This window comes from Doryrhamphus excisus, chromosome 5, assembly GCF_030265055.1.
Source record: "Doryrhamphus excisus isolate RoL2022-K1 chromosome 5, RoL_Dexc_1.0, whole genome shotgun sequence".
Lineage (NCBI taxonomy): Eukaryota > Metazoa > Chordata > Actinopteri > Syngnathiformes > Syngnathidae > Doryrhamphus > Doryrhamphus excisus.
In genome coordinates this window covers 8,232,245-8,247,448 of record NC_080470.1, presented here as the reverse complement: position 1 = coordinate 8,247,448, position 15,204 = coordinate 8,232,245, and the positions used below count along the sequence as shown (strand labels likewise).

The 15,204-nt window shown below is 39.0% G+C and overlaps 1 protein-coding gene across 3 annotated transcripts in view; it reads left to right on the top strand.

Moving 5' to 3' along the window:
* The window catches only part of exoc2 (exocyst complex component 2), a 49,111-nt gene that overhangs the window by 29,604 nt on the left and 4,303 nt on the right, over nucleotides 1-15,204 (top strand). For all 3 annotated transcript variants that reach the window (XM_058072298.1, XM_058072299.1, XM_058072297.1), the window contains 21 exons: nucleotides 1,708-1,788; nucleotides 2,417-2,562; nucleotides 2,977-3,058; nucleotides 3,146-3,248; nucleotides 3,457-3,575; nucleotides 4,910-5,023; nucleotides 5,807-5,925; nucleotides 6,015-6,083; nucleotides 6,189-6,346; nucleotides 6,433-6,554; nucleotides 7,795-7,850; nucleotides 8,708-8,788; nucleotides 8,926-8,985; nucleotides 9,867-9,928; nucleotides 10,006-10,072; nucleotides 11,787-11,903; nucleotides 12,706-12,847; nucleotides 13,456-13,511; nucleotides 13,578-13,700; nucleotides 13,899-13,960; nucleotides 15,059-15,118. In XM_058072298.1, the coding sequence (XP_057928281.1) occupies nucleotides 1,708-1,788; nucleotides 2,417-2,562; nucleotides 2,977-3,058; nucleotides 3,146-3,248; nucleotides 3,457-3,575; nucleotides 4,910-5,023; nucleotides 5,807-5,925; nucleotides 6,015-6,083; nucleotides 6,189-6,346; nucleotides 6,433-6,554; nucleotides 7,795-7,850; nucleotides 8,708-8,788; nucleotides 8,926-8,985; nucleotides 9,867-9,928; nucleotides 10,006-10,072; nucleotides 11,787-11,903; nucleotides 12,706-12,847; nucleotides 13,456-13,511; nucleotides 13,578-13,700; nucleotides 13,899-13,960; nucleotides 15,059-15,118 (1,999 nt within the window). The remainder of the gene's footprint in view (nucleotides 1-1,707; nucleotides 1,789-2,416; nucleotides 2,563-2,976; nucleotides 3,059-3,145; nucleotides 3,249-3,456; nucleotides 3,576-4,909; nucleotides 5,024-5,806; nucleotides 5,926-6,014; nucleotides 6,084-6,188; nucleotides 6,347-6,432; nucleotides 6,555-7,794; nucleotides 7,851-8,707; nucleotides 8,789-8,925; nucleotides 8,986-9,866; nucleotides 9,929-10,005; nucleotides 10,073-11,786; nucleotides 11,904-12,705; nucleotides 12,848-13,455; nucleotides 13,512-13,577; nucleotides 13,701-13,898; nucleotides 13,961-15,058; nucleotides 15,119-15,204) is intronic.

Here is a 15,204-nt window from a genome sequence, read left to right as displayed (position 1 = left end):
TCGCACACAACATGTAACCTTTTTCTGTAATGGATCTGAAACATGACAGTGATGCTGTGTACAGTAACAACAATGTTGTAACAATAATGTTCTATATTATGGTGTTTGTGAATATACCTCACTGTGAATGTTACTGAGAGTACATGTCTCCTCCTCAATCACAACACCACGTGTGCTCAGTTCGCACAAACGCAGCGTACTGTGTGAGAACTGAGCACTACTAAATAAAACTTAAAAGGGCGTCAGCCTTAGGATGCGTGCAGAGTGCAAGAAAGAAGTACATATTGGCAGGCCTGCAAATCTAATGTGGCGTTAGAATAATGCTAAAGAGAGACCCTGGAGACCCTTTTCGGTCTCCAGTCTCATGTGTGGGTACAGACCCTGACAACGACAAGCGGATAAGACGAAAGCAGTGCGGTGTCATTTTTCAGTAGAAACAGTGCTCCAAGCTGGAATTGTTAATGCTGCACTGCAGGAAATAAGAAAGAATAATAAAATACTAATAATGAATGTTCAAACTCATACCGTTGCACTTGTCCGCGTTGTTGGAGCTTCTGAAAAAGAAACATTCCAGGGGCTTCCAATGTCCCGGGGGCCTTTTTCGGCCCACAGATTGTCTTTTATTGGCTCTTTGCATGTTTTAAAAATACAATTAATTAATTAATGATGAGAGTTAATTCATTTGCTTTCCCACTTAAAAGCATTTTTAATGCACAAAATGTATCAAAGTTTTCTTTTGTCAGAACATAAGTTGGTGGCATTTGTTTGCTGGTCGGCATGAGTAGCAGGAGTCTTATTAGTAGCTGTGAGGGGTGCAGAAAAGGGGCAGCGATAATGATTGGAAAATGGCATATTTGAACAGTATATTTTTGGAATACTTTAGTCGTTGCCTTGCGTCTTCTGTCTGTCAGACTGGACCTTAATATTTATTTACAGAGCTCTCCCCCTGTGCTGTCTCCAATCTCTGCTAACAGTCAGTATTTGTAATGGAACAACTGGGAGGCAAGGGAAGACAGAGAATGGAGAGCAGAGAAATCAGTGGATGATATTTTTTTCCTGATGTTTCTCTATCTTAACCACATTCTTCGGATGTCTCCTTGCTGCATATTTGAATGGTTTCATGAGTATGTAGAAGGTCTCAAAACCTTTCCCAGCTCACCTCCCCTTTGTCAATAAACCCACAGTGAAGCTCTCAGCACCCAACGGCCCACTTCGGCACTCCATTTATTTATTCACTGGGTTGGCCACACCACTCACTCGTCCTTTCTCGTTGTTTGATCCTCACATTCCCCATTTTCAAATTCCCTCTCCAGCATAAATGCTCTCTATGCTAAATGATTCATATAAACCATCTGAGAATTCATACTTTCCTTACTTTCCTCTGTAAAAGTCTTTTTGGCATCACTGTCTTTTGCTAATTCCTAAACATAATTTCTCAGGTAGTCTATTCACATTGTCTGCAGGTCAAAGGGCATCCAATGTCTAAAGACAGCAAAACTGTCCTGCTAAGGGATTTTGTAAATTGATCTGGTACAGCGAGCAGATCAGGTCATGTCTTTAGCATGCTACTGTAAGTTATACAAGGAGTGGTCTAGATCTTGCAAATTAAGCATTTGCTTTTTCTTGGCCATGTTTATTGTTTAATCTTTGACTCCTGAAATATATATTGTGCTTTTTTTTACCTTATATTTTACTTATGTCTTCAAGCAATTCACCAGAGACAGGAGTCGGATGGTACTGAAAGAGTGCAGGGATCAATGACCCAACGCCTGGAAGTCATCCTCAACAGTAAGTTTGTATGTACAGTTAATTCACAATTGTTATTTCCTGAATGGTTGTATGTACACACAGTATGTGCCCAGCGACCAGTTCTGGGTGTACTCCACCTCTCACCAAAGTCGGCTGGGATAGGCTCCAGAACACCCAATTTGCATAAGAAATTATATTAGAGTACACCAGCATATGTACAGTATTATTTTTATATAAAAAGTCACTGTACATAAGTTTCTGTTGGGAAACATTTTTGTTGTGGATCACTACCATCGAGCTGCGGTGCGGTGATGTGGCTTTTGTTTTTGTGCTCTCATTTAGCTTTTTCAGACACAATACCTTTTGAGCTTCTGAACATGGACATATTTTTCATAGCTTTTCTACATACCAGATTGATTAATGTATAATCAGCAAGCCCATTAATGGATCCACAGTACACAGCCCCAAACAAATGTCACGCCTTGTCAGTGTGTCAAAACACAAGTTGACATATTTATAGATTTTCTTTTGATTTTGGCAACTTTGCTGGTTTGACGTTTTTTTTCCAGTCCATCCACAAATGCAGTAACAATATTTATTTTCAAAAGGATCCTAATTTTTACATTCTGTGTTTTTCACTCTTACTCTATCTGTGCCTTCATTGTAGGAGCGAGTGATACAGCAGATACGCTATTCCAGGAGGTCTTGGGGCGGAAAGACAAAGCTGACTCCACACGCAATGCACTCAATGTCCTGCAGCGTTTCAAGTTTCTTTTCAACCTGCCGCTAAACATTGAACGCAATATTCAGAAGGTAGTTATCCTGCAATGTCTTCACTTTACAAACCAACAGAAGCATATCATAGATTATGTATACTATAGAGGAGTCACCTGATGCGTCTTTCCAAGTAATATTTTACATCATTTTATTAAGGTTGCCTTTGCCTATGCACAGTTAGATACAAATCAGTGATAAAATGGAAGACTGTAAATGTATTTAACTCAAGGCACAGACACATGAATACCTTATTGAAATATTCATTGCCAAGCATGAAACTATTTGCTCTGAAGAAACTATAATTCAGCCATCCATTTAGTAATTCTAGGCTGTTTTTATTTTGCTAATAGTGTCTCTCAGCGCATCCCATTACTATAGGTAGTTTTTTCCCACTAGATAGAGCAAATATAATACACAGTTGGGCTAAATATTAACTGCTGTGACTCCTAGGGAGATTATGATGTGGTGATAAATGACTACGAGAAGGCCAAATCTCTGTTTGGCAATACCGAAGTACCCGTTTTTAAAAAAGGTAAACTCATTATTACCCATTTCTGTAGTCAAACAAAAGGGAAAAAAAATTCTAATATTATTTTATTTATCTTTCTCCTTTGTGAAGTCTATGCTGAGGTCGAGTCTAGGATCAGGGCTCTTAGGAGTCTTCTACTGGAGAAACTGCTGCAGACTCCATCAACACTACATGATCAGAAGCGATACATCAGGTATTCTGTTTTTGATATGACCCTAGTGCCTATAGCCATTAATCTGTCTGCGTTGGTCTTCATGTTTTTCTGAACACTATTGCAGTTTACAAAAGCCTTAGATCTCTGTTCCTGAAGTTGAAAATATTAAAATTCAAATAAACATTAGTTGTTCAATGCAATTGGATTTAATAATAATGCATTTTCTTGTTTTTGTCTCCCTGTGAAGATACTTATCTGACCTGCATGCTCCAGGTGACCCTGCATGGCAGTGTATCTATGCTCAGTATAAATGGATCCTGCAGCTGATGCAAGACTGTAGAGATGAATTCATCAGTGGGCAGAAAGGTAATGAGCACACACGCATTGCATGGCTTTCACTGCACAAAAGCCATTTAGCATTTTCAATCATTGGATTTAGGACTTCCGTACACATATGATTTGGTTCGTTGTCATGCTGGAAAACCCACAACCCATCTTTAGTGTTGTGGTTTAGGCCAGTGGGTACCTTTTAGCAGAGAAACCGCCTCAAAACAGAATGTTTCCACCTCCATGTTTGACAGTGGGGATACCCATACCCTGCGATTGTTCACTTCTGCTTATAATGTGCAATTTGCAGGGAAATTAGATCATAGGAAAATCAGTTGGTCACCGAATAATTACAGGGAATTTGGCCAAAGGACATGTGGTTGTGATTAGGCTCAATCAGTGTGAAGTAATGTCTTTTTAGTGTGCCTGTTTCAATAACTAGATAGGTGTGTTTGACACATGTATGCTACAGAACTTGACATTCGTGGAAATGATCTCCTGTCTTACACAAAATAATCTCGAAAAAACATTTTTTTTTTTGCCTTTTAAATTGACAGCATTTAATAATGCAAGAATATCAGCCTTTCCTAAGCTGTGATATGGAAGTAACTACATTACTAATTAACATTCATGCCTACACTGTCTCATAGAGACACATAGCCAACACCTGAAGCAACAACAGCCGCTCTCCCCTCTAATGAGTGGAAGACGTCTCAGAAAGCAAAACTGTCAATCTCTTGAGTTCATCTTGATTTTTAGAAAGCTTCCCTTCATACTGAGTAATTCTATTTAAGATTTAAGGAAATACATTTTTTTGCATACCTGCTTCATAGCTCATTGGTCTGTTGGGTTTTCAGTTATTTCCTGCATATAACAGTCGGTGAGAGACTCACTAGTAATAGTTTCAGAATTGTCGAAAGTATCACGTCATGTGTAATTACATTCATGGTCTGGAGGTGTTGTAGAACTTTAAAGTTGTCTCATAAGCCAAGGTAGTTGCTGAGACATTTAGTATAGTTCAGTGTAACACAGCTCCATGTTGCCATCTGGTGGAGCTGTGCTCTTGTACATCAGATATTAAACTGAAAAGACCCCAGACACCCAAGCTCTCACAAAGTTTAAAGATCGGGTACCCTGAAAAACAGAACATTTTCTTAGCTTTGGACCAACGCAGGGCTGGATCTGAACAAAAATAAAGAGAGAATGAGAAGAACGAGGGAGAATTGCTTGTTTTGAAAGCATTCTGAGATTATTGAGGAATGTTAAATTATGAATGATTTTGATTATTTGATATTTGAAGTGTGTGTTTCTTTATCGCCTGGAATTGATTTGTTTTTCGACCGCCATCCCCTCTCCTCTTTGTTATGTGTCAGTCTGTGTCGGAGCGCTTGATCTGGAGGGAGATACCCGTCCATCAGTCCTCAGTAGACTCAGCCACACATCATCTTTGAAGAGAGGGGGTAGCCTGCAGATGACGAGACCTACCAGTGAGTACCACACTCACCTCTCAGTTCACACATGCGTACATTATATGGATTTTTTTTTCTTGTACAGGGTCAGGCAACATGATCTGACACATTTGTAGGTTAAATAAAAGGCAAATAAAGTAAAGAAACAAAAAAGTGTTTTTTTTTCTCGAAAAGTACATATAATGCCATTCTGTTTCATTATGTTTTAAAAATTAAATCAGTTCTGACGGTGCGAGGTCGGCCGGTTGATTTTCTTTTCAATGCAGATCCAGTAACTCTGAAGTTGGTAACCCATAACAAGATGGTGTTTCGAGCTGGTACGGGATCATGTCTATCAAGGTTGAAGTGCAAACGGAACGCTCGTTGTGTTGCAGTTACAGATTTTTTTCTTTTGATAAACGTTTCCACAATGAATGATGCTCACCAGTCCAATTCATTGCAGCAACTGAAAAAGAAACGAAAAACAATGGCAAAAAAAACAAAGAATCAAAGCAAAATGGCATTATATGTACTTTTTGTTTCTTTACTTTATTTGCCTTTTATTTAAGCTACAAATGTGTCAGATCATTTTTCCTGACCCTGGACATGGGTTTCTGTGTTTGCTTTAACTTTCTGAGTTTCAATGCTAATAATGTGTTTTCAAGGTTTGAAAAGTGGAGGAAATGAAAGAATATTTTATGCCAAGGTGCAATGGACCTTTTATAGTTCCCCAATGTTTTTAATAAGAGATGTCATGCATGATTTTAGTTTTTTGTTTGAAAAAAAATATAAAAATGCAATATGTATCTTTGTCCCTTGTAGACTTTGAAACCCCTCAGCAGGTGAAGTTTGTAGAAAAGCTGTCAGATGTGGTGATTGGTCAACTCCCTAATTTCTGGAAGCTTTGGATTTCTTATGTCAATGGAAGTCTTTTTAGTGAGGTACGTAACTGCAAAATCATTACAGTGGGAAGTGTAAAATTCAGATATTAGATAACTGGGTTATGTTTGTTTCCAAATTACTTTTGCAGACTGGGGAGAAATCTGGACAGGTGGAAAAATCAAAGAAGAATGCAAGACAACGGCAAAATGACTTTAAAGTATGCAGCAGTAAACCCTCACAGAAATACCTCTTACAGAGAATGTACCTTACTTTGGAGTATTAAAAATTGGTTTTCCTGACAATGACTATATTTCCTTTGTAGAAAATGATTGAGGAAATGACCAATCGGTTGGTCAAGCTTGTACGTGGGGCCCTTCTTCCCACAACACTGCCACAAGGGGAGCAAAGTCTCTATGGAGGCTGGGAGAACAAGACAGAAGTGGCTGGGACCTGGCTTACTGAAATCATACACATTGTCAGGTCATTTGAATTGAATTAAAAACTTTTGTGCAGGTCTGATTGTGCTGAAGGGTTTTTAATGGCATGTCTTGTTCTGTATCATCTAGGGGTTGTCACGAGGCTTTGTCTGCCCTGGAGATCCCAAATGATCTGTTGCAAGTGATCCAGGAGTTGCTGCTGGAACTCAGAGTTCACTGCCTCATGGTGACACTGCTGCACACCACTGACGGTAAATGAGGGATGGGGTGTCACCCACTGGTGGAATTGGGTATTGATTACATAGATTGGTGTGAAAAAGTGTTTGCCTCCTTCATGATTTAGTATATTTTTCAGCACGTTTGTCACACTTAAATGTTTTAGATCATCAAACAAATCAAAATATTAGTCAATGACAACACAACTGCACAAAATGCAGTTTTTAAATGAAACGTTTTAATATTAAGGGAGAAAATAAATCCAAACTCAACTTAATTCCCCCGTGCAAAAACATAACTGAGATGAATTGAGATCAGTCTAGAAAAGGTGATGGAAGCTCTTTCTAAAGCTTTGTGACTCCAGTGAACAACAGTGAGTGCCATTATCCACAAATGGCGAAAACATAGAACAGTGGTGAACCTTCCCAGGAGTGGCCAGCCAACTAAAATTACCCCAAGAGTGCAATGACAGTTCCAAGCGGTCACAAAAGACCCCACAATAACATCCAAAGACCAGCAGGCCTCACTTGCCTCATTTTCACAAATGCTTGATTGCAGTACTTGAGTTTCCCTGACTTTGTGGATTCCGGTATTTTCATTCTTATTTCGTTGCATGCATGGAATCGTGTCGTGCCTTGCCCATCTATTCTAATAGTTCCAGAGGACAGGAAGTGTGTCGTGCTTGGGTCTGGAGCAGTGGCCTACCACTAGCCAAGCGTTGTGTGCTTTTGGTGTTTTAGTCAACACGTTGTTTTGGTGCTGTGTGAGTGCCCACTTAATGAAGTAATAGAGAGAGTGTTATTAGACCTAACCTTATTGTGCTCAGTTTCACTTGTGGTTAGGCATGGTTATTTTGAGAAGAGTGCCTTGCTTTCACTTGATGTACTCACTCTTTGTTCTTAGTGATCTCGACTGAGAGATTATTTGTATTGCGTAATTGAGTTTACAAATATATTTCTAGATATATAAATACAATTAGGTCAATTGATGTTTGTTTCCATTGGAAAAACATCCCATTTCAAATATAAAATGCAGCGGGCTTTCAAAAGCAGTTCTGCTGTTCTTGACGTGGAAATTGATCTACAGTGATTCTCCCTCTAACAACTATGCATCCATCCATCACTCAAAGCATCCTTAACATTGTGACAAACGGTGAATAAAAGCGGACTGTTTAATACTTTGTATTATCTTTCTGTTTAGCCGTTTTCCTCAACATGTTTATGATTGTGTTATTAAAAGAAATCATTGGTTGAAGTTAATTTGTGTGTTTTTCAGATGTCAAGAGGCTTGCTGAGAAGGAGGACTGGGTTGTGGAGGGAATTACCAGGCTGGTAAGGAACTAGTGTATGTCATTGTTGACGTTTATTAATGATATTTATACCTCTTCAATATACAGTGGAACCTCTGTTTTTTTTGTTTTTCTACTAAATTATATGTCATGGTTTTCGTACACTTTCTCTCTTATTGTATGGCCAAACAGTTCCCAAACGCAGCATCCACGTGTTGATGGCGCAGTCTCTGTGCAGAATAGATAGTGGGATGGGACACTATAGACAGATTCAAGCCAGGGAATCATTTAATCGCCTTTATTGTGTGTGAGTGGGTGCCATATTGTTTGTGGAATGGACACAGAACAATGAACAACTCTGTATCTATCCTCTGTCTTCCTTGTATTAAGCATTACATTGTGCACTGATGAGACACTGAAGTGCAACGTGTATCTCTGAGGATTATCAAAATTTTGTAGTAGGATTATAATGTAAATTTGCTTAGTTCACACAGGTTGCAGGGGGAATGATTTAACACACATTGTAGTGGGCGCTTACATTCGAACATGTTGCAAGCATTGTATCTATCAAGCGTTTACATCACCCCCTTCCTGCTCAGGAACAATCAATTTTTATCCACAAATTCAAAATTGATTTGAACATCAAGTGTGTGTAAAGGTTTTCACTACATGGTATAGCGGAGGATTTGAATAACAATGCCTGGAATTGGACTTGGAGGAGAGGTGAAACATCTTTAAGAAAATCAAGCAGGTTCAGTTGCTGTGATTCAACTTCTCAGATAAGCAATCAAGCAAGCAATTTGTTGTATAATCCCGTTATCTGTTATCCATTTGTGACAAACAAATTTCTGAAGGATGTTTTTGTCATGTTTGCTTGGTCCTTTATTTCTATTTTTTCAGCCATCACAATTTGAACAGTGTATGGTCCAGATGCTGCAATCACTGAGAGAGCCGCTGGAGATCAAACCAGGAGAGATCAACGTAAGATAGTAATCATGACGACAGAAATATGTCTATGTATATTTCATAATGTTGCTTAATTTTTTACCCTTCCTTAACAAAACTAAAATGAACTATAGCAGGTCATATTTTACTTTTGTACTTTTGTTTTTCTGCAGATACTACAGCTGGACCAAGTGCAGGACCAAGCCACAGAGCTCTGTGTTAGCATCATGAAAGCAAGTACATTTTGTTCTTCAAACTATTGTGTCAGTGGTCCGAATGGTTGTTTGTCTATATGTGCCCTGTGATTGGCTGGCAACCAGTCCAGGGTGTACCCTGCCTCTCGCCCGAAGACAGCTGGGATAGGCTCAGCACGCCCGCGTCCCTCGTGAGGATAAGCGGTAGAAAATGAATGAATGAATGAAGCTGCTGTGTTGCTGTGTCCTTTTTACCAGCAAATGAAAACATACTGTGTGAACCATTAGATGTTTTTTTTTCAAGATAAATATAAAGTCTAACAAACCTTACATTCATCATCAGTTTGCACTGCCTTTTATCTGACTGTCAAGAAGAAAACACACAATGTTTAGTGTTGTAATAATACATAATATATGTAATAATAGTGTCCTGTGATTGAATGGTTGGTCCTGGGTTGACCCCACCCCACCAAAGTCAGCTCCAGCTAACTGTGGCCCAAATGACGGCAAGCGGTAAAGAAAATTAATACAGTTTGCCAGAAAAGTAACTTGTATAAGTTACACACATTCTACACATTTCTCAATTACATATATGTAATGTTGTGAAAATGCCAATGCCAATATTCAGCCAAATCTAAACTTTTGAAATATGTAAACATCTTTTAAAGATTGCCAATGCCAAATCAAAGTAATTCACCGGTTATTAAAAACATGGAATATTATTATAATAATAGTGTAATATGTATACAAATAATGCATTTGGCCAGCATATGACACAAAACAATCCAGGCAACAGAATGTATGAACAGAAGTATTTTGTCTTCGGAGTTCAGCTTTTTGGTGGAAAAAAGAGAATGTTGCTTTTGAGGATATTCAGAATATGGTGATTATCATGTCTGAGCATCATGTATTCAATTCAGGTTTTCATCAACTGCCTGGAGCAGCAGAGCACAAAAAGAGATGGAAACATGACTCCATCTCAGTAAGTATTGGGAAATCTTACAGTGTGTATCAGCAGTAGAATTCACTCATTATGTGTTAAATCTGTTTCTGCTGTAGCCTATCAATGGATCTTTCCTCTATGGATCTGTTTACCAACATGCAAGAGTGCTTCAGTCCAACTTCTGTAAGTTCAGTCTTTGCTTTTATTTTTTTGAAAGTCTACATGTCAACACACAATTGTCTTGTGGTTAAGGATGCCAGCAACTGTCTTGAACCAATCTTAAATCATTTAAACTACAAAATGTTATCAACCTATTTACTGGTTGTGGACTAGACGCAAACACGTCCTCCTTTCTTGTAAGTTATTTAAGATGTTTTATTAAAAGCGTGTGCGCTGGGAAAGGAAAGAAGGAGGAGGAGGAGACACGGTTTGTAGTGTGCTTCTGGTAAAGGGAAATGGGGCGAGTGCAGATGGGGTTTCCCCGGCCCAAATAGTCTTGGTTAGCAGATGTAAAGCAGCCAGTCTCCTTTTTATTCATTTTTTTCATTTAAAAATCACATATAATAAAGTTAACATTGTATAGCATTAATCATTATTCAATAGATTCTAATGATAATGGACTGAAGGTATAATGTATATAGTAATGATATTACATGATTGTCATGCTTAAATGTTTCAGCTCATTATTATTAAGGGAGAAAAAAAACGAACCGACACGGCCCTGTGTGGGGGAAAAAAAAGTTATTCCTCCCGTAAACCTAATAACTGGTTGTTCCACCCTTACCAACAACAACTGCGATCAAGCATTTCCGATAACTTGCAGTGAGTCTCTTTGGCCCACTCATCTTTGCAGAATTGTTGTAATTCAGCCACATTGGGAGGCTTTTAAGCATGACCCGCCTTTTTAAGGTCATGCAGCAGCATCTCAATTGGATTCAAGACAGGACTTGATTTTCTTCAATTATTCAGAGGTGGACTTATTGGTATGTTTTGAATCATTGTCCTGCTGCAGCACCAAAGTTTGTTTCAGTTTTATTGTAATGGTTTTATTTCATTTGAACATGCATCAGATTACAATTGAGTGCATCTCATAATCAGTTCACAGTTCTACATGTCCAAAAGGAGTAGGAAGAAGCAAAGCTTATTAAATCCTACCCCTCAATCTGGTACTTTTACAATCAGTAACTGTTACATTTGTTCACTTCCTGCTTTCCATAATACAGTTTAAGGTTTTTTGTTTTTTTAATAATGTACCGAAGTACGAGGTGATATCACCATACAATGGCATTATGTGTACCATAGTAATTGTCAATATAGTGATATACGTATATAGCACATCATGACTGGTTCAAGACTCTTCATCCTTGTATTTAGCAAACATCAACTGCTTGTATTGTTTCTTGAATTGGCTCATCGTTGTGCATTGTTTGAGGTCCTTACTCAAACCATTCCATAGTTTGATTCCACATACTGAAATGCTATGGCTTTTTAACGTAGTCCTAGCATATAAGTGTTTCAAATTTAGTTCTTCCCTGAGATCATATTTCTCCTCTCTTGTCGAGGAGTATTGGATGACATTTTTAGGTAATTGGTTGTTTTTAGCCTAATGCATTTTAGCTGTTTGAAGATTAACTATATCAGCAAGATTAAGTATTAACTTAGAAATAAAGAGTTAGTATGTTCTCTGTAGGCGGCATTATGAATTATCCTTACTGACCTTTTTTGCAGTACATTTAGTGAGTGAAGATTGCTTTTATAGTTATTACTTTAGGTCACCAACAGAATACCAAACGTTCTCCTTCAGGATTATCAGTGTAATAGTGTTGACATGTTTAGCGATACAGACACAATGATCAAATAAAAACAGTATTGTATCAGTGTGTTTTTGTCAATTCAGGAGCAACGTTTGCTGATCCTACTGAGTAACTGTCATTACCTGGAGAGACACACTTTCCTCAATCTGGCTGATCACTTTGAGAAACATGGATTTACAGGCACTGAGAAGATCACACAGGTTAGTGTAATGTTCCAGGCTCTTTTATTGTACTCAAAATGTACTTTCTGACTACTGTGATCTTCATCATCTTCTGAATAAATGACTCATCTGCACTCGTGTCAATAGTAAGACTAATCAGATCAATCTGTATGCCTTATCATCACACATACAGTGAGGACATTAAATTCCACACAGTGACTAATGTCTGAATCACAAAGCAGACATTAAGTCAGTTGTTGTCAAAATGTAGTTTGGGAAGTGTCCACGTTGGAACATGGGGTATTTTAAATAAATGCTTTTTGCCAAACAGTGCCGAAAAGTGCATGTAGTATGGCTAGCTAAACAAAACCATACCAGAAAAGTCATTCATCGCCGTCCTCCGGGGAACTAAATCCACTATATTCGTTTTGAAAAGCATCACAATTAAACATCCTCATAATCCCTTTGTCACACACTTTTGTCAATCTTAATGTCGTTCCCTTGTTCATTGTCTAGCCATTTAGCTTGAGCTATCCTCTTCACTCAGTCTCAAACAGAAGCTGCTGCAATTCTACACTTGATCAAACTTACCTAAGATGTGTCAACAATTGCTGCGTAACGTGATATACTACTACTTCCTGAAGATGCACTCTAGCATCATGGGAAATGTAATATTTAGCCATAAATTAGCAGCATCACTGTACAAACTTTCCAAAGCATTAGAAAAAAAGTAGTGGCCGAAACACCTGAACAATGACAGCTTTAACTCGTCTTTAAGTTTTGGGTCTAAGGCTCTCTGTACCTCACTGAGTCTTGGTTCTGCTTGTGATCCACTTTCCAGGTAAGCATGCTGGCGGTTCGGGAACTGGATGAAAAACTCTTTGACGCATACATTGAGAGGCGAGCTGACCCTATTGCAGGTGCCCTAGAGCCGGGCATCTACGCTGGATACTTTGACTGGAGAGACTGTCCAACTCCCACAGGTACTTACTTACACAGTCGAGACCCACATACACTTAAAAAGAATTGCTGTGGAAGGATGTGTTTGCAATGGGGAGGACTTCCCCTAAAATTCAAGTAAGTGACCCTGTTTGTGCAGACCTGTAGGAGGAGAACTGGTCACTGGTCTGCTTTATTGTCACGATTTGCCGTGTGTGATGTGTCATGTGTAAAGTACAGCTCTTAAAGACTTACTGTAACTCTGCTGAGATCATTATTTTGGTCTTGTTAAAGCCACAGAGTATGTGTGGTTTAGCATATAGTTCTTCACACGGGTCGTGACAAAATGTGAGACGTGGGTAATCTCACAACAGTTTTGAATGACAGCATTGACGATGATGATGATGAAGTTGGACCTTTTTCCAAACAAATGTGTGCAAGCTGGATGTGAAAGAGGAACATTTTGGTCAGATGTAGGATATGATACTTTCATGTTGCGCTCACAGTTTGTGTTTCATGTTGTTTGTATTTTAGTGCAACGTTATAGGGAATCCATGTTTAATATAATACCGTAGTAACAAGTAATGCCCATGTTTATGTTAGACAAAAGCATGTAGATATTTCATGAAGATATACGTTTCTTGTTCTGTAGGTGTGAGGAGTTACTTAAAGGAAGCCCTGATGAGCATCATCACAGTTCATGCTGAGGTACAATGGACATCAACACTTTTACTTTCTTATTTGTTTTAACATCTCCAACTCTCCATCGGCCAGGTGTTTACAGTCTCCAAGGATTTGGTTCCTTGTGTGCTGTCCAAAATTGTTGCAACAGTTGCAGATGAGATGTGTCGTCTCATACAGTGCGTGTCATCCTTCAGCAGAAATGGCGCTCTGCAGGTATTTGCATGACAGACTCACTTTATCCACTCATAGTCAGACCCCTGACTCATAAGTCAACCCTCACACTATTGGGGGATTTTACCTATTTTGATAATGGCCTGTTTTACTCCAATCTGCCAACCACTAAAAGCAGTGGGATTGTGCTGGTCGGGTTGTCCATTATGTAACATTTGCACCTGCAACCTTCATTTCCAGGCTCGACTTGAACTTTGTGCTCTGAGAGATGCCATAGCTGCATACCTAAACGCTGAAAGCAAGTAAGTGCAGCACCCACCACCCCCAACATGCTGCCACACTGGAACCTAGCTCGTGATTTATGGCGGTGTATGTCACACACATAAATCTTACTCACACACACCTTACTTCAATCCATATTTGTGCAACTTGGTGGGTTGAATGAAAGGAAGTGAAAGCAACCTGGTTCTGCTGTCTGCACTCGCTCTGCTGTCTCTGTCAATATGTGTGTCTTACTCTTAATGTGATTTTTTTTCAATCCAAAGAAGTCACATTTCCAACATTTCAGTCATGTGCAATATTGTTATAGCTTGTCTTGTATTAACACTGATTCGGATTTGTATTTTTTTCATATTTATGACTCAATTACATAACTGGAAAGTAATTCTGATTGAAGTGAAGGGCCAGATTAATTTTGGTTCCCCAGTTCTAAAGCCCAAGCCTTCAGTGTTATTGGTCACATTTGTTAACACTGACACTGGTGTAGTGGTATACATTGCTACTGCTTGTCATGCAGACAGCGTAGGTTCAAATCCCAGTAAGGTCCCCTCCCTTGCCATCCATCTCCAAATGTTCTCAGTTGGATTTAGAACATGCAAGATGATCTTAAAGAGTGACGATATTCTTCTGGAAGAAGTCATTACCAGTCATTACCACACAGATGAGGGCCTTCAGTCATGAGGGATCTTCACATGCCCAGTTGCCGTTTTATGCACAACCTGAAGCTCCATTGAAGGAAAAGCACTCCAGATCATAGTGGTGCCCCCTTGACTGTGTCATTTGGAGAGAAAAAAACTTCAGGTGGGATCTCCTTGTCATGCCAGTAACATCAGGACTCTCAAGGTTCCATTTTTTTCACATTAGAGAATAAAACTTTCTTCCACCTTTCAATGTCCCATGTCTGGTGCTCTCTTGCACATTCCAAACAGGAATTCAGGATCTTTGAAGAAGTTTCAATTGACTATCTGTCCAACCTCCAACCAAGGCCTCCGTTATACAGCTAATCATTTTTTCTGATGAACAGCCTATTTCCACTTTGATGATTGTTACAATAAATTGCTTAGTCTTTTTTTAATATAAGTAATGCAATTCTTCATCTAACAACTAATTTTTCATTGCAGCACCAGCTTTAAACAAGCGATGGATGTCCTGCCTCAGTTACACAGTGGATCCGATAAAAAGTGAGGGTGCTTTTGCACGTGTTGATGCTACAGTGGTCTATACTGACTGCCCCTCTGACTGTCCTCTGCTTCATGTCATCTGCCAG